An 18,420-nucleotide genomic window follows, 5' to 3' on the forward strand; every position below is an offset into this window, starting at 1 on the left:
CTCAAGGCAATGCTTGTCAGTAGTCAATCACTGATGCATTGTTGCTATTCCAAATGAAAAATTTCAGATAGTCGTTTGACCAGTTTCCATAATTCCGATCTCGAGATGGAACCACGGAAGAAAAAGAGCGTATTTTCCATGGGGGAAATTTTTAACACGTTTTCCAACGATGGTGAATCGAACGATAAAGCTTTTAAACTGGCTATGTTCAACGCCTTGGCCATGATCGTCGTCCTTATTTCTGTAATCACTCTCTCCGGTGTTTATTTTATACTTCAGCCTTTTATCAAGCCGTTGGCGTGGGCTCTGCTTTGCGGCTCTGCCCTGCACCCGTTCAAAGAGATCATTGCGAACAAATGTCGTAGAGAGATTGACAATCTCGAGTCGTCATCGAGACCTGTTTATGTAAATCTGCTCCTTATACCATTTGATTTGACATCCAGGTGGTCTGACTCTATAGGAGATTTTCTTGTCGACCGAATGAAAATCATTATAACGTTTTTACTTGTTCTGTCCACCATGTCTGGATTTTACTTCTACACTCCGAATTTCATTTGGAATTTGTGCTACTTTTCTATGGTTGTCAATAAGATGCTTATCAACACAATTCTTGACACATTCAGAAGCACGTTGATTGTAAGTGGGCAAGAGTAAATGAAACCTTTATCACTGTCGAAAGAATTTTAAAATTTGTTTAAATAAACGATATATTTTTTCAGTCTGGCACAGTCGTCTTAAGTTTTTTCTGTGCTCTTATTTTTCTCTGGAAGCCAAACTACAACAGATTTTTTACCCTCTCGTCAATCTTTGTGTGGGTTGTAATAACTTCGTGGCTTTCAAATTGCATTTTCTACTTACGAATTCCTATATTTGTATTACTACAATTTGCAATTTGTGGTATATACTTGTATTCTTTAATGTCTACGTGTAAGTGGTCATTTACAGCCATATCTATTTTCTTATGTTAATAATATTAAAATAATTTTTAGCACCGACATCCATTGATCTTTCGCAAACGGAACAAAAAGAGGTAATCAAAAGTTCATACCATAATCTCTGAAACATTTTTATTTATACTACCTTATAGAAGCTCATAATTTTACAATTTATTTATGAGTAATTGTTTTTGTTTTCTGTCAGAACCCCCCAGAATCGGAAACCTTTTTGAAAGAAGAAAAAGAAGAAGGGCAAACGAGGTAAGATGACAAAATTTCTTCATCACAAATTATTTAATTTTAATTTCCTTCACTTCTGTAAACTTGTTTGTAGTTTTCTATACATCCGTTGGCTCATGATGATCTGTGCAGGAGTACTGACATTCAGCCTGTCTACAGTACCTTACATATTAGTATTTTTGCTATTAATATATGGAATTAAAAAAACATGTATGTTTCCACTTCTTTGGAAAACGTTCTCACAAATTTTGTACTGTTTAATTTTAATTTTAAATATCTTGTTTGTTTGTCTTTTACACAGTTGTATTACTCTATTTTTCAGGTTTCTATTTTGGCATAACTGATACATTTAATAGTTATGTTTCGTCATTAGTGGAAAGTGTAGGATCGTGGTATGACAGCAGGAAAGATATCCTTTTGCCACCTCCTCTTCAAGCATCCTTAACAGTATTAATAATTAAATTATAACAATTTTTTTTATTAGATTCACTCTGTTGAAATAAACTTATTGGGGAAGGATTTTATCATCTCTGATTATCCTGATCTGCCTATTCTTGTTTGTTTTATCCGTAGACATATTTCAGCATTTCACCTGCCTCAAAGGTCAGCTTGTATGATATTTTGTCAATTGTGTGAGCATCAGGATGGTCAGAATTGATCAAGGTAAATATCTGTTAGGTCATAGTGGACAAGGGCATTTTGTAACTCATCAAAGATTTCAGTATTAATAAAATTTAAACAAAAGTTATTCATCATTATAAATTTTCATTAAATAATACTATTTATTGGGTTCATTTGTTAAGTCAGTTACAAATATATGAATGTTTATAATAATTATACATTGTGGTATATTATAATAAATATACATTTGCTTTAATAAAATAAATTGAACGTATAAAACATATTAACATTATTTACATAAATGACTACAAATTTTTAACAAAATTACATTCTTTTTTTCACTACCCTGGTGTTTGCAGTCCGGAGTCAGACCTCAGTCTTATCCTTCCAGCCACCGAGGTTGGGCTCTGAGTGCTGTCAACAGCTAGGTCATTTCAGTACCCAATTTCATTAGAAACAGTTTAATTTTTAATATCAATTCTTTATTAAATTGTTGTATACATTTTGCAATTCAATCTTTTGACCATCCTATGACCAGGGTATTGCCTATCATTGTTGATTTTAAAATTGAAGACTAACTCATTATCATTATAACCATAATTACTTATATTTTTTTCTTTCTAGTTATTAACAGCTAAAAAAATGAGATTGTTGGATATCTTGAAGAACTGTTGTGATTCTGTAGCTGCGGTTGCTGTCATTTTAGGTCTTTTGCTTTTTGGCCTGTTTTTTTCAATATTTTTTACTGTCCAGGTACCTCTAAGTCCTATATTTCATCCTTTGTATATTGAATGATTTCCTATTAACTAAAACATAGGCTTATCGAGAAGGAGTGTACCTAGTTCAAGCAGGAGGTAGAATTATAAATTCAACAATTGTAAACAATCCTGAACTGATCCAGATTTTGCCAAAAGACTGGCAGACTACAAAAAACACAGCACTTGAGAACGTTTATATTTATACAAGAGATGGAATCGCTCAATTTGTAAGTACTATTATTATTATTTTTTGGGATTAGCTAAATATTGATTGTTATTTTCAGATAAGAAATCTCTTGAAAGGCAAGGGGATTGACGAGTTTAAAATTTCCGAATTGGAAAAGGGAGCACTGGATTTGTGGGACATAGCTTATGAATCTTGGGTTAAACCAATGGAGACAAATGTCGGCAGATCGACTACTGCAGATACAGTTTTTAATTCATACACCAATTTCATTGAAAGGCTTAAAAAAACTCCTGGTATGAATTTTACGCTAATCATCTCCCATTTATATCAATTACATTGTTATAAATTTCTAGAAGTTGTAAGTTGGGATTCGTTGAGAGAATTCGTACAAGAGAATATGTCAATGTTAAATGCAGGCTTTGATTCACTTTGGGTTATTCTCAAAGGAAATTTGTCACTTCTTATTGGAATACTTACAACGGTGTTTTCACTTGTTTTCGGCGGTGGGATGTCAGTCATCAATTTCACATTTCACACGGTAAAGTGATTTTCACATACAAGCCTCTTAGAGATTAAAATATTTATAAAATATATAAAAGGTAAATTCATAGTAATCTATAAGGTAAATTCAAATTAATTTCATGATTTTTATGGAATTTAAAATTATTTTTAGAATAATAAAAAATAAATATTGGTTGTGGGGTTTTTTTTTTTTTTAATTTCGACTTTCATCCATATAATGTGATGCATTATTACCTTCTAGCTCTAGGATGGGAAAAACCCTGTTGAAAGAATTTGTTAAGAAATGGGTAATTGATCCCAAAGTCTGTCTGGAATAAACTATGACAAAATTCATTTGAGGCACTGCTTCCTATATGAGTTAGATCTCTGGCATAGAGAGGCAGATGCCTGTTGGAATTTATGGTTATAATGAGTAACTGAAAGTGAGTCAACAGTAGTTCCGATGGTTTTCTAATGGAAAGAGACAGATCAAAGACCAGCTTGGTTTTTGAACACCTAACAAGCTTAAAAATGACAACTTATTAGTGGCACTGGAGGATGAGGACAAATGATCTGTAACACAAAAATAGAAAGAAGATTCTGATTTCTGGATTACATTGTGAAACTCAATTCATGGGTTCACCACGAATTGCCCCTCAGGAACAAAAAAAGACCACATGGCTGTTGTGTTTTACATCTAAATAGGAATAAATTGGAAGAGTTTATTTTCTATTTGTTCGCTAGGGATGAGAAGTGGATCCTTTACAAAAATGTTTCTTCTTAGCTAGAACATCTGAGGGATTGTTGAAAGTAAACTGTCTATAATGTTCACTTAGTTATCAGGGGTGTGGTCAAATAAAATATTTTTAATTTTAAATCTTCGCCTAGCTTTCGGAACTTTATTGTACCTTCTTCAGGGCTCTACAAAAGCATATATTATACATTTTTAATTTTGGCCAATTTAACATATATGAAAGAACATGACATACATTTTTGTACTTACTGATTTTTAATCAGAAGTAAATAAACTTGAATTGTTTTTTCATGCTAACACTGAAAGTTAGGTGTCCCCCCCCAGTGTTAGCTGTTAGCATGAAAATAAAATAATTCAAGTTTATTTACTTCTGACTAAAAATCAGTAAGTACAAAAATGTGTGTCATGTTCTTACATATATTGATGTGATGTTAAATTGACCAAAATTAAAAATATATAATATATCGTTTTGTACTGAGCCCTGAAGAAGAGAAAATAAAATTCTGAAAGCGAAAGCTAGGCGAAGATTTAAAATTAAAAATATTTTATGACCCCATCCCCAATAACCAAGTGCACATAAACTCTCTAGCCCTGGTGAATAGACGCAACATCCTGTTTCACCATAGCAATGCCAGGTCTCACACAGAATAAAATCGCTGAATTAGGCAATGCCTCACCCTAGACAACCCCATTTAAAAGGAAGGGAATTTTTGAATGAAAACATTCAGAAAATTGGATTATGGATTTCTTTTATTTTGTCATCATACAAGATAAATTTCTGCTACTGTAGGCAGTATGTTAGACATCTAAGGAAATTATGTTTTGGATTAAAAATAAAACATTATATTTTGAGGGTTTTACTTTTTCTCTGAAAAGCAGAAACTTATGCATACACCCCATAGCTATACTAAAATACTTGTTAACTTTTAGTGTCAGCATTATCTGTAATGACAAATTATGCTTCTTCTATATCTTTACCTGCCATATTTATGTTTTCAAGGTTGTTTTCTTGACAGCCCTATTTTATCTTTTGAGTACAAGTCGTGAAATGTACAAGCCTGTTGAAATGATGACTCAAATGAGCCCTAAATATGGAAAAAAGTAGGCTTATTTATATGATTTATTTCTCAAGTGGAATACCTTCAAATTAAACTTATATAAAAATATTTCAGACTGGCTTTAGCTGTACAACAGTCTTGTAGAGAGGTTTTGGCTGCATCCATAAAACTTTCAATGTTTTATGGCCTTTGGACTTGGTTGATACACACTTTCTTCATGAGCAACCTGGTCTACATGCCTGCTGGTAAATTTGATCATTTTTAAATTATGTCTTATTATATATTTGAAATAATTTCAGCATTCGCTGCCATATTGGGTGTTGTGCCTGTGCTTGGAACGTATTGGGCCTGCGTACCCGCTATTCTTGATTTATGGCTCCTTCAAGACAGTAAGATAAGGGCTTTGGGCTTGTTCTTAGCCCAAATATTTCCTACAGCTATTGTTGAAACGACAGTTTACAATGAGATTAAAGGGTAATAAATGGTAGACTATTATATTTGGGTGAGTCAAAAGTGTGCGCCTTTTCTTCAAAACTTTTTTTACTTACATTGTAAGCAAAGAGGTGCTAGTCTTTGAAATATGTGAAAGAATTTTTGTTGGTGAACTTTTGGCTCAACCTAGTGCATTACAATTCATACAATGTTCACATTTCATATTGTAATTTTGTTTTTTAGAGGAGGACATCCTTATTTGACTGGTTTGAGCATCGCTGGGGGCATGTTTTGGCTTGGGATGGAAGGAGCAATCGCTGGTCCTTTGGTGTTATGCTTTGTTTTTACTATTGTCAACATGGTTTCAAGTTTTAATTCAGACGACTCTTCATAAAATGTGATAAACCACTTTTGCCTTTGATGCTTGTGAGTGTATCTTCTAAGACTGTAGATGTGCATTACGTTTTATTTTTCCATCGCATAACATAACATTAATGCAACAAGTATGCATTTTTTCACTTATATTTCAAACAATTTTCTTATGTACTTACAACTAATCTTACAAGAACAAATAATTTTCACTGCAGACAGATTCAAGCTAAGTAGAAGATGGGCGAGAATTCGTAGACTAATGCTTACAATTTACTATATTTTGTATTAATAACAATTTAAAAGCACAATGCAGAATGACCTGTCCCAAAACAAATGGCTTTGTTTCATTTTGGAGTCACACCATGATAAACTATCATTTCTTGCTGAATTCTCCAATTTTCTAGGGTTGATGTCAACTTGAAGGTCAAATTAGCAAAACCTTGCCGTTTAAATCTTTGTTGATCAATTAATGATTTGTAAAATTTGTCCTTAAAGATTCTGAGGGCATAATTTGCATTCTAGATTCTTACTACTAGAAATAAAATATGTAAAAAGTAAATTTTAGATCCAGTTAAATGAATTTAAGATTACTTAATACTAATTATTAATAATAAATAACAAAAGCTTTATTAATAATAAGTTTGCCTAATGTTGCAGCTAGAAAGTAAAATAATTATTTACAATTATTATTATTACAATCAAGTTGTTTGGTGTCTGTTTTGTTTGAGTATGTATATATTCTTAAACGGTAAAATAAATTCCTGTCATACAGGAGGGCTTAATATCCAACTACCCATTAGGTGTCAAACTACTTATCAATACTTGATCCAATATTATTTACAATTAATTTCATGAGCTAACAACGGGTTTCCAATCTTGAACTGCTTGCAGGGCAAATACAAATCAGACACCTTAACCATTCATCCCACTTGGTCCTTTATTCTTAATCAGATTATGATGATCTGAGCTGATTAAAATTTTATATACTGTGCCTTCACAATTTTTTAACGCTTTTCTTGTATCCATCTAGAACTAAAACATGCATCGTGTATGCCATCAAATTACATAATTATATTATTATGGATCCTTCGTAATAAACAGAAAAGGTCCAATTCACCGTGGATGAGATTTATAATATTTAGTTTAAATTTATTTATTATTATTTTATATCCAACAAGTACAATTGTATGCCCAAACAATCTCATCTACTAGTACTAAAGTACATAATTAAATCAGGAATCCGTCTAGAAATACCATAAATAGCTTAATACAGTTGGCTCTAGTTAATTCGAAAAAATTGTGTATATTTTGAAACACTTGGTAATATGAAATATTTTTCATAACATGTGGAGAAAGAGCATTCTATAAATTGAAATGGAGTCACTTCTCCTTTTAATTTGAACTTTTTCCTTGTATTATACTTCTAAATTAACTTGTACCCTAAAGTGTCTTCGAATTTCGTATAATTTAGAGTCAGCGGTCAGTGTGTTCTCAGCACTGGACAACTAAGGAAAATTATTTAGATAAAGGATGCCAGGCCACACAAACAACCACTTCATGATTTATTTTATTTTTTAATGCATAATTGGTCTATTTTCACTGTTTCATTATTTTTCTATTAATCCATATATGTTTAGCGGTCATAATAGCCATATTTAATTATTTCAATTAATTATACTTTTTATCTAAAGTCTTGGTTGAGTTGCAAAAGTGATATTTTTTCTGTTTTATAAAATTTGTTGTTTTTTTCTTCCCGCTTGATAATTCAATTTGTTTATTTATTTATTTTTTTTTTTTCGATTGTCAAAAGTCAACTGTATGCGAATGTTTTTATGTTGTTAAAAATTGTATACTGTAATAATTGTATGTAATATAATTATGGGTGTTACTATTTGAGAGGTTGATTTTTTTAATGATTTAAAACAAGTTAATTATTTTATTGCTAGTTGCAACAAAAGATTGATATATTATTGTAATGGCCAAAAATTGGTAAACTAGAGCTTTATAGCAGATGAGATTTTTGAAATGCTTTAGAACTTGAATTCCAACTTTGCAAAATTCTTGTTTCATAGTTTCATCTGAATATCTGTGATATTGTTCAAACTTTTATTCCTTCTAAAATTATGAAATATATTTTATTTAAATTTGTACTAACTTATAAAATTATATTGATTTTTATTAATATGTGCTTCTTTAAGGGATTCAAAATAATTTAATTGTTCTTTTTCAAGAAAATTTTAATATATAAAAAAAGTTTATTATAATCACAAGAAATGATTCAACTATCATTAGGCAAGAATTGCTTTTATAAAAACAATACGTAAAATAAAGTATTACAGATCTGTTTTATAAATAGGAAGTAACATTAACAATTTGTTTCAGCTTGTTATCACAATGTCTTTTTTCATTGACATAAAATTAGATGCCTTTTAATTCATATTTTTTAAAAAAGAAACATTTGTTTTGTATTTATTGGTACAAATTATTATTTCAAAATATATATTTTTAATATTTTTTACTTAAATTCATTACGGAAAATTAATTGAATTTGTGATATATATATATATATAAATATTTACAAAGAGATTTAAATAAATGTTGATTGATTAATGATTTAATCCTGTTTAATTCTTGATCTTTTCAGAGATATACAAGGCCATAGAAGCCCGACTGATCCAATTAAATACGTTGTCCTAGGGCCGAGACTCCAGTATGCTGGAAATGAGATTAATTTAGTTAAATATTTAAAAAAAAAAATCAAATTGTAAATATTTACCAACAGAAGCGATGATTGGTCCAAGAGCCCTGGCCAATGCTCCCAAAGATCTAAAAACTCCTATGACAGTACCATTTTGTTTGTCTTCACCGTACTGTGAAGCGAGAGTGGTCATGCAAGGAACCACAACGGATGTTGCTGTTCAAATATAATTTTATAAAAACATGAATTTTAATTGTACGATTATACTACTTACACACGGCAAATAGGAATACTCCGATGTACAAGATAATTTCCGATGTGGCCAGGCCGACAAAAATGTAAGATGGGACAATTATCATAAGGCCCTATAATAAGAAAACCTAAGAATATAAATTGTACAGTATGAAAAGTTAGTTCTTTAAATGACTTACTACTGTCGCAGTACTCTTTACATTTTCCTGTTTGATCCTCCTGACCCATCCACCTTGTAAAATAGCCATTGTCAATCCGATGCAAAAAAACATCATACCTTGTTTCATCGGAGTGAAATTAAAATGAATGTGAGTTAGAAAAGTCAATGTAAACTCAAGTCCAGAATAAATAAAAAGATATACAAAATATATTAGCCCTAAATTCCTCAGTTCTTTTCTCTCTGTAAACAAAAACAATAATAGTACATAATTATGATTAATGTTTATAAGTATTGAGATGGTTGAACATACTTTGCTCTGTTAAGCCTGATACAGGTAAAAAGTTAAACAAAGAAAACATATTTATGTAAGATGCCGCCTGGCTCAGACTTTGAACTACCGATTTGGCTCTTTTCTCTTTAGGAAGAGTCTCTTTAAAAAATAAGAAGACGAATAAAATGTCGAGAGTCGCCAGAGTTAATGCTGAGAGAGCCGGTATGATGAACCAAGTTTGAGAATATATCTGAGATGAGGCCCACTTAGCAAAACCAGCCCCTATCATGGGGCCTACGACAAAACCTATAGAAAATGCAATGCCAACGAGTGCCTGAAAACATTAATCATGTGGTTAAGTCAAAACCATTAATTTAATTAATTATATTAATCTTTCACACCATTCCTGATGCTCTTGTAGCTGGTGTTGACACATCAGCAACAGCAGCCATAGAAAGGCTAATGTTTCCTTTGCTCAAACCACCTAACACCCTTGCTAGCACAAATATTGTGAAATTGTGAGAAAGGGCCCATAATAAGTAAGATAATGCTATTCCACTCTGAAACATTTCAACACAAACATTTAAAATTAATTATAGAACATATTTGGATAACATTTCTATACAAATAACTAATTTATACCTTATGTGCTACTATTCAAGTAACTAATATTCTATTTAATATTTAAACATTTACATCCAACTAATACAACCACTCCTTTTGTGGACAAGAAGGCAACTTTTTGAATTTATTTTACTATTCAAATTATCATGGAGATCCCAAGAATACCATTGCTGGAAATTGAGACCATGACTGCTGCATATCTGAAGCCCAGAACCACACAGCTACCGCACAGTTTGCTTATATGTTCTACTGTTAAATATTTAAATTATAAAATAAAACAAATTAAAAAAGTATTTAAAATAAGTCTTGAAAAAATATTTAAGTATAAGCTGGCCTTATTCACCAGGATTATTTTCTTTCCTCTTTGATTACCATAATTTATTAAATAATAATTATCAAAATTGAACTTCAAATTAGCAGTTTGCCATTATCAAATTGGGCTTTTCACACTGAGAAATGAGAATCGACTATTCCGATGTTAATGGGAGACTTCTCTAATTTGTTCAGAATAGCTTGGTCTTCCAGCACGTTTCTAGAGCACAAGTGAAGATTGAAAATTAAAAAATATATTTACACTTGTTCTTAAATATTTTCATTTCTAAATGCATACAATCTACTCGAGTAGGAAAATGGAATCAATTTTCCACTGTCACTCTTGATGATTTCTATTCATCCTAGTCTGCCTTTTCTCATTTGCCCTCTCAATCAGTCGCATTTCAAAGTTACAGATGCATCACCTCACATATTACTATTAATAAATTACTAATGTATAGTTAAATCTTATAAATGCATTCACTCACACAAGAATTTTCCATAAAAAGATTGTAAAAGTAGTGTAATATGTATGTGTTTGTACAATTGAAAGTTAATACACTTTTCAATATTGAGAAATTTCTGACCTTGGCCATCATAAAATCGTTAAGTTTAATTTTGTTTAAATTAAATGATTTTGTTTTCAGGTGAATTCAGGTGGTCATTAATTACCAATGCTTGAGAAAGAGCATTGTTATAATTTTCAAGTTGTTGAATTTTGATGAGTACAACCATCTTCTATTAGAAATTGTGAAGATGTGGTGAGTATGTACATTCACTTTTTGTAATGTGTGGTGTTTAGTGACCATTAATAAATGATTTGGAGATCGTGAGATGCGGTCTGGTGTGATGTAGGTTTAGAAAAACATTTTCTTTATCGTGTCAACGTTTCGATCTTTAATGAGATCATCTTCAGGGCCTGTGATTTACAAACATTGTTTGTAATTGCAAAAAAAAATTTTTTTTATATTTAATCAAAGTATTTCTATTCACTCAAAGTGTGATACACAGAAACACTTTGAGTGAGTAGAAATACTTTGATTGAATAAAAATAAATAAAAAATTGCATTGTATAAATTCACTATTTTCCACATCCTACACGCATTTGTTAAATTTAAACAATGTTTGTAAATCCCAGGCTCTAAAAATGTTCTCAATAAAGATCGAAACGTTGGCATGATAAAGAAAATGTTTTTCTGAAACCCACTTAGTAATACAAATAGTTGTAAGATGTGAAAAAATGATTTTAAACAATGATACAAATTTTAGACTCAAAGTATTTGTACTCAGTTTTTGTAATGATAATTGTACTAACAGATTTATGGTTTTCAACGATCTGGATTTCAAGCATTAAACACTCATCATCAGGTTGAAAGAGTTACAAACATGTCTCTCGACATGAATTGTATAAATTCCTCTCTTAACTCTCTAACATCATTTTTACAATTCATGATTTAACATCAAATTTAACAATTCAATTCATACGTGTTTGTAAATCCTTCAAGCTGATGATGTACATTTAATGCTTGAAATCTGGATCGTTGAAAACAACAAATCTGTGAGTAGAACCATCATTTACAAAAAGTCAACCATCTTTTCTGCCAAATGGCAAGAGTAAACAGTTTTTAGCAATCCTTAAATGGATTATTTACTATCTACTATTAATAAAAATGGAGTAACAACATTACCAAAGTAATAAGAAGCACAGGTTTCCTTCCATATGCATCTGAAAGTCCTCCAACAATTGGCGAAACTGTATACTGAAGAAAAGAGAACATGGAACCGAGGAGTCCTGCGGATGAAATACGATCATGCACACTTAGCACAATATTAATAACTTCTTATTAATACCTCCAAACAAGACAGAGTTGAATTTTATGGGTGCACCGACAAGCTGTTGGAAGTGTTTGATGCTCTCTGACATGTAGGCATACAGACCATTTGGATCATCGTGTCTCCTATAATGATCCATGAGGGAAGGAAACAGTGGCAGAATCATTGTAAAAGCTAACAAATCCAGGAGTAACGAGACGAATATGATGTATGTCATCTTGTGTGTCTTCTCGGATTTGTCCACATCGCGACTAACGCTGTTGTCGCCTTTTAAACTCATAATCGAATCTGCAATAAGGGGACGAGAAATAACTGTCAGGGCTTGACATATGAAGTGAAAGCGGGCAAGTTCCGTGTGATGTTAAAAAGCATAGCTTTCACTTTTGAACGATATAACGGACGGTAGATTAAGATTTATCTCCTTTCATTTATCGCTGTTTACAACAAATTGAGGTATTGTTCTTACAGTCGGGTTCTTTTATCCAGTAAGCTAAAATACTGACTGATTACAACTACTGGGCGATTAACGAGCAAAACGGGTTGTCGCTTTTTAAAACAAAGAATATATTTACAGAATTATATATCCACTGGTTCTTATAATATACGAAAATGCGTGGTACTACTCTAAACTTTACATAACAACTGGCTTCACACACAACATCCTTCATACACGAGTTCAGAGTTGTTTCACCAACATAACCATTTACCATGCAATTTTATCATTTTCTTTGAACGATTTCTCTTTAATTAAAACATATCCGTATAGGAATTATGTATTCAATTTATGTACAAAAAAGTAAAATAAGTTTTTATTATTAAATAAAATGCTATTGATTAATGGGGGGAGGGGTCTGTCAAACGATTTGTAGACACCGTTACTTAAACAACACCTTGTTTGAATTGTTTATTTATTTTGTACTTGAATTTTTGACAGATTAAGAATAAGCGTCATCTTTGCCGTACACCGCGCTCTAGAACTGATACCGATTACAAATTTTATGTTGCCAATTGTCAACATAACAACATTTATATCTGGTTTGTTTTCTTGGGCCAGTCAGTTCAACTTAAAACAATGGTGGGTAAAGTCAGTCAAATAATATTCTGTATCTTTGCATATTTACAACTCTATGGTTCAAATGTATAAATAATAAAATTATTAACACTGTTAATCAAGATTTAGCATCGTAAACATTCTTTTGAACTTAATCTCAACGTTTTCTTAATTACATTATAAATTTTGTACTCTTTTTTTTCGGACTTTTTGTACTTCTTGGGTTTCTTTTCAACAAGACAACCATCTAATTAAAAAAAAAAAAATTGGTTTAATGGTTGTCTAGTTCCTGACAAGAAACTCAAGAAACATTTGCTTAATTTTACTACACATATACTTACTATCAAACGTCTGAACGTATGTGACATTGAGAACAACGTATACTAAATACCAACACTTGTTTACTTGAAAGGGAATTTCGATTCATTATTCACATTGGGACTGTACAAATCAAACAATTTTTCTAAATACACCTGTATAAATAAGGATATTGTCAGTAAAGTTAGCATTATCCATGCTTGTACTGGTTTTAAAGAACAACAACAAAAAATTAAGATTTTATCTTCATTCAGAAAAAATGTAGCTTATTGGTCGAATGAAGAATTAAATTCTTGCACTTCAAAAAATATTATATTCTTCTATGATTATTCGGAAATCGTGAGATGCGGTCTGGTGTGACGTAGGTTTGAGAAAAACATTTTCTTTATCGTGCTAATGTTTCAATCTTTATTGAGATCATCTTCAGGGCCTGGGATTGTTTGTAATTGCAAAAAAAAATTTTTTTAATATTTAATCAAAGTATTTCTACTCACTCAAAGTGTGTTACACAGAAACACTTTGAGTGAGTAGAAATACTTTGATTAAAAAAAAAAAAATTGCATTGTATAAATGCACTTTTTTCCACATCCTACATTGCATTTGTTAAATTTAAACAATGTTTGTAAATCCCAGGCTCTAAAGATGTTCTCAATAAAGATTGAAATGTTGGCACGATAAAGAAAATGTTTTTCCGAAACCCACTTCACACCAGACTGCATCTCACAATTTCTGAATAATCATAGACTAACGGTCACTAATCACCACAATTATACCCTTCGTTCTTACGGTACATCAGTGCTGATTGATTTACGAATTTATTACTTTCCTCAGTGACGAAGGTTGTTGTTGGCTTCCCAAGCACGAAAACTTTTCCTCCTGTAGAGTAGTAACTCTTCAGTTTATTGAAAATATGAGATTTCTCTGTGTGGAATGCCGAGTGATGAACCTGTAATTTGGTCGCTATAGATCAATTTCTGTATATCCTCGTTTTGTTTGGTCTGCCATTTGTATTTTGGCATCATCTGTCCTGACCCATCCCTAAAGATGGTGAAATGGCGAAACACTTTTGACAACCAAATCAGTGAAGATGTACCAAATCATTCATTAATGACCAAATTACACATTGTAAATGTACCATTGGTTCTGTTCTTTATAGAATATGCATATCTTGTGTTCATTGATTGGGACCGCAGTAGCCGAGTGGTCAGCGTCTTAAACTCTCAGATCATAGACCCAGTGGTTGTGGGTCAATTCTCACTGTCGTCCTTTTTTTCACACTATCAACCTTGGGGCCTGGGGTGCCAATGATACTGAATAAAAAGCCCATTTATATGTTGGGTTTGAACATAGGGCTGTGTCAATCCAGCATCACCATTGCAGCCAACGATGCCCCCAGTGGGCCTTATTTTATTTATTTATGTATACATTTATTTAAGTTGTAAAAATGTAAATATGTACATATGTAAATAGGTAAAGATGAAGTACGCAATACTGACACTACTGTACATAGTTTTTATTTATTTATGTATACAATATTTTAAAAAATGAGCTTAAAATGAAAAATGAACGTCAGGTCTACAAGTAATAAATTGTTTTATTACCAATCTTGTGGTGATGATACCATAAGCATATTTATTAACTAAATGCTTGCCGAAACAACAGTCTACTTGTGTTAGACCATTATTTCCCCCTTTCCTTGTAGCACTGGTCAGTTATTATATTACGTTTTATCCATTATATAATATTACTATTAATATTATCCAATAAATAATAAAATTTAATTTTAAATTGTATGTGATTATACAGATCTCTTAACCAATGATACATTAAGCACACTTGAAGAAAACAAGTTCAGTTAAAATGTCATCATCAAGGTATTTCAGCAATATTGTTGTATTTTATTACAAAACTAATCAATTACATTTGTTTAAATTTCAGGGTAGTAAAAACATCTATGAAATCTGGTCAACTGAACAGTTCTGACATCACCAAATTGAATTTCCTATTCAAGTGTGATCTCTTTAATCCTATTTATAATAATTTCCGCCCTACGTATTTCCAATGTAGTAAAGAATCAGCATGTGATGATGCCCACAAGGTTTGAGTCAATAGCTTAAATTTCCCCCACTAATTTAACTAATAAATATGCATATTTAAATTTAAGACATGTTCGAGTCCAATCAATAATACCATAAAAGAAATGATGGTTTGTTTAATTGATGATAAAAACTGGTTTCCTCTTTACCAGTCGTTGATAATAAATGTGACACCAGATTACTACCTGGACGAACAAATATTTCGTACTATTTTGTATGCTCTCACAGTAAGTAACACACAGCTGTGCTGGGCATGATTTTTTCTATAATGCTATGAAAGCTTTCATCGATTCATTTCAGGATTTAGAAGATGAATCACTTTATCAAAGGTTTGTCGAATGTTTAAAAGTTCACTTAAAAATTCACTCACCTTGTGATAAAAATATGAAAGAGTATTACAGCAAAATAATCAACGACAATTTAACAAGTCAGGCAAGTGTGCCAAAAAAAGGACTTTGTCAAAAATGTTCATAAACAAATAATTATTTGCAGGATTGCAACATTTCATTTTTATTTTACAATCTGCCAAAAGTTTTGGAAGAATTGTCTGTTATAATGGAAACACTAGTGCCTGTTAAAAGAAAAATGTCTCTCGAGGAAATGGAAGGAGACAATTTCAATGAAAAACGAGTCCCTTATTCGTCCACCAATTTCTCATTATTGGTTACACAGTTAGTAGATAAGTTAAATGATCCTTCGTGCAGCCAAGTGAGTGTATTAATTTTTAGGATGGTTTTTAATAAAATTAATGTTTTATTTTGCTCAGATTGCTGAAAAACTGCCAAATGGGCTAAGCTCTGTTGAAAAATTAGAAAGACTCTTTGTTATTTTTGACATATTCATGGACATAATCGACCAGGATTTATATGTAAGTTGTTACATTATTAATGAATTGAAATGCTTTAATCTAATTTGGTTTTTGTTTAAATAGATGTTTCTAGTGCGAAGAGCAAGAATATATCTTAAAAAAATGCCAAGGTCCAGTTACCCCATGATAGTGAAAACAGCTTGGCCTTCACCCAAGGAAAAATTTGGTTCTGTTAACCAACATTGCATATGCATTTTTAAACTTTTAACAAATGTGCCTGATGAGTACAACCGATACATATATGTATGTAATTGCAATAGGCAATTGAAATGGAAATAATATTTGTTGTACTTCCAGAGATATATTTCAATGCTAGCCGAAATAGCAAGGATTAATGATAAAAACAGGATAAATGTTTTTCCCTATTTTGGTACACTTTGTATGACATTTGCATGTCAGCTTGCTTTGCACATTTCCAGTAAGAAATCTAAGTATATTTTACACTAAGGTTGATCCTCTAATTTTTATTAAGTTGTTACCCTTTTTGAACAGATACAAGAAATGATTCAGGCATGGTTGATATAATTAAAATGATCTGTCCTATGTGGTTGAAAATGCTTGTTTGCTATAATGTTCTTGACATTAAGACATCAACTCCTGATAAGATTACATTAGACAGCATTGTATGTCCTATATTGCTAAGTACTTTATCTCATAAACTTTTTTAAATATAAAATTATATCAAATACATTCAGTTACAGGCTGTGAAAGAAAAATTGACGAATAAACTACTTAAGGAAAATGTACGTATATTTTGACAATTAGTTAAATTCAAAATTTATATTTTAAACATTAAAAAATAAAAATCTGTGGGTTTTACAGGAAAAAGGTAATACGTTTAAAAAACAAAAAAGATGCTCTAGGAAATCACAAGGTAAATTTTTATATATTACACTTCTAAAATTCTATTACAATTCTAAAATTAATCATTTGTCTAAAAACTATTAACATTAAACAAATTATGTTATAACATAAATTACAGCAGAATAACATAAATAACATATAACATAAATTACAGAATATCTTGATCTGCTTCCCACTGGTTTTGTTCAATCCATTTTGCCACCTTAATTGATCGGTCTGTGCATTATTCTTCAATATTCTCTTTCCAATTTGTCCCTGGCAAAAAGTGGAAATAGATCTGACAGCAAACTAGCTAGAATAGTTCAATTTCTTATCTTATGATTTCTGAATAATTTTTCACTTGGTTCACTTCTAATGAAATATCTACAATGCATTGGGCAGTTGTTCAGGGAATGTTAAGCCCCCTGGCCACATATGCTTGCCTTCTTTTAACAATGCTATGTTTCTAGCCAAATCTTTATCACTTAAAACCATCACAAAAACAATTTTAAAAACTTAAGTGGGAAATTTTATATATATTTTATTTACCTCTAATCCTTTAAAACAGACCAAATATTGTAAGATAATAAAATTAAATATATTCAGGGTAGCCACTTTTTTGCCTCTCAGGATAGATGGTATACAGTTTAGACAAAATTTGGAAGAAATCTAACAAATTTATTTTCCATTTGGAGCTAAATGATAAATTTAATACATGGATTAAAATTTGAAAACCTAGTGAGCGAAACACCAAATTCTCAGCAATGAAAGAACTTGCTTATATTTTTAAATGCAAACTGAAGAAAATTATTTCTATTAATGGAATTTATTTTGCAGAATTAAATAAAGAAGAGAAACCAACCTACACAAATGAATATGATAAGCAGATTCGATTATTCCATCTTCTAATAACATCTTATGTTAGAATTTACCATATAAAATCTCCTTTCAACAAAAATTCTTCAAATCAAGATTTAAGTTTAGAATTGGATCCTTTAATTACATTTGATTATGCTCAAAATGATCTTGATAATATTGCTTTTAATGAGTTGTTCCTTCTTATCGAACAGTTGCATCTCAAGTATAAGGATAGTGAAGTTCAGTATACGTACATGTTTTTAAAAAATAGAATGAACATCGCATGAGATACATCTGCATTTTGTAACACAAATATACACATTTTCTTGTTATTTATTTATTTTTTTACCAAAGAATTTCAATTTATAATGGAATACT

At 31.1% G+C, this 18,420-nt stretch overlaps 3 protein-coding genes across 6 annotated transcripts; 2 read left to right on the forward strand and 1 right to left on the reverse strand.

Annotated features, from left to right (window-relative positions):
- The first annotated feature begins 7 nt into the window (after positions 1 to 7).
- On the forward strand, positions 8 to 8,585 carry LOC106661729 (transmembrane protein 245-like). Of its 2 annotated transcripts, XM_014385287.2 has the most exons (15): positions 8 to 636; positions 720 to 927; positions 990 to 1,030; positions 1,141 to 1,196; positions 1,270 to 1,385; positions 1,498 to 1,622; positions 2,421 to 2,549; positions 2,614 to 2,781; positions 2,839 to 3,034; positions 3,095 to 3,279; positions 4,997 to 5,097; positions 5,169 to 5,299; positions 5,354 to 5,528; positions 5,730 to 5,912; positions 8,503 to 8,585. In XM_014385287.2, the coding sequence occupies exons 1-14, from the start codon at positions 106 to 108 to the stop codon at positions 5,878 to 5,880; spliced, it is 2,313 nt and encodes a 770-aa protein (XP_014240773.1). In that variant the 5' UTR covers positions 8 to 105; the 3' UTR covers positions 5,881 to 5,912; positions 8,503 to 8,585. The 2 variants fall into 2 exon arrangements, with proteins under 2 accessions (XP_014240773.1, XP_014240772.1); XM_014385286.2 differs by lacking the exon at positions 8,503 to 8,585 and having other exon boundaries at positions 5,730 to 6,463.
- On the reverse strand, positions 8,405 to 13,462 carry LOC106661731 (major facilitator superfamily domain-containing protein 10). Of its 2 annotated transcripts, none has more exons than XM_024225760.1 (9): positions 13,401 to 13,462; positions 12,027 to 12,296; positions 11,864 to 11,967; positions 9,641 to 9,799; positions 9,279 to 9,573; positions 8,988 to 9,208; positions 8,831 to 8,921; positions 8,635 to 8,772; positions 8,405 to 8,573 (listed from the first exon to the last, which is right to left on the reverse strand). In XM_024225760.1, the coding sequence occupies exons 2-9, from the start codon at positions 12,286 to 12,288 to the stop codon at positions 8,473 to 8,475; spliced, it is 1,371 nt and encodes a 456-aa protein (XP_024081528.1). In that variant the 5' UTR covers positions 12,289 to 12,296; positions 13,401 to 13,462; the 3' UTR covers positions 8,405 to 8,472. The 2 variants fall into 2 exon arrangements, with proteins under 2 accessions (XP_024081528.1, XP_014240777.1); XM_014385291.2 differs by lacking the exon at positions 13,401 to 13,462 and adding an exon at positions 12,581 to 12,913.
- On the forward strand, positions 12,324 to 18,374 carry LOC106661730. 2 transcript variants are annotated; one of them, XM_014385288.2, is made up of 14 exons: positions 12,324 to 12,461; positions 12,943 to 13,083; positions 15,184 to 15,251; positions 15,316 to 15,475; positions 15,542 to 15,700; positions 15,774 to 15,905; positions 15,966 to 16,181; positions 16,240 to 16,341; positions 16,405 to 16,584; positions 16,639 to 16,759; positions 16,834 to 16,964; positions 17,037 to 17,084; positions 17,164 to 17,215; positions 18,022 to 18,374. In XM_014385288.2, exons 3-14 carry the CDS (start codon positions 15,238 to 15,240, stop codon positions 18,327 to 18,329), a joined length of 1,623 nt encoding a protein of 540 aa, XP_014240774.1. In that variant the 5' UTR covers positions 12,324 to 12,461; positions 12,943 to 13,083; positions 15,184 to 15,237; the 3' UTR covers positions 18,330 to 18,374. The 2 variants fall into 2 exon arrangements, with proteins under 2 accessions (XP_014240774.1, XP_014240775.1); XM_014385289.2 differs by lacking the exon at positions 12,943 to 13,083.
- The last annotated feature ends 46 nt before the right edge of the window (positions 18,375 to 18,420 follow it).

The sequence above is a fragment of the Cimex lectularius genome, unplaced genomic scaffold (assembly GCF_000648675.2).
Source record: "Cimex lectularius strain Harlan isolate CLEC.00 unplaced genomic scaffold, Clec_2.1 scaffold34, whole genome shotgun sequence".
Lineage (NCBI taxonomy): Eukaryota > Metazoa > Arthropoda > Insecta > Hemiptera > Cimicidae > Cimex > Cimex lectularius.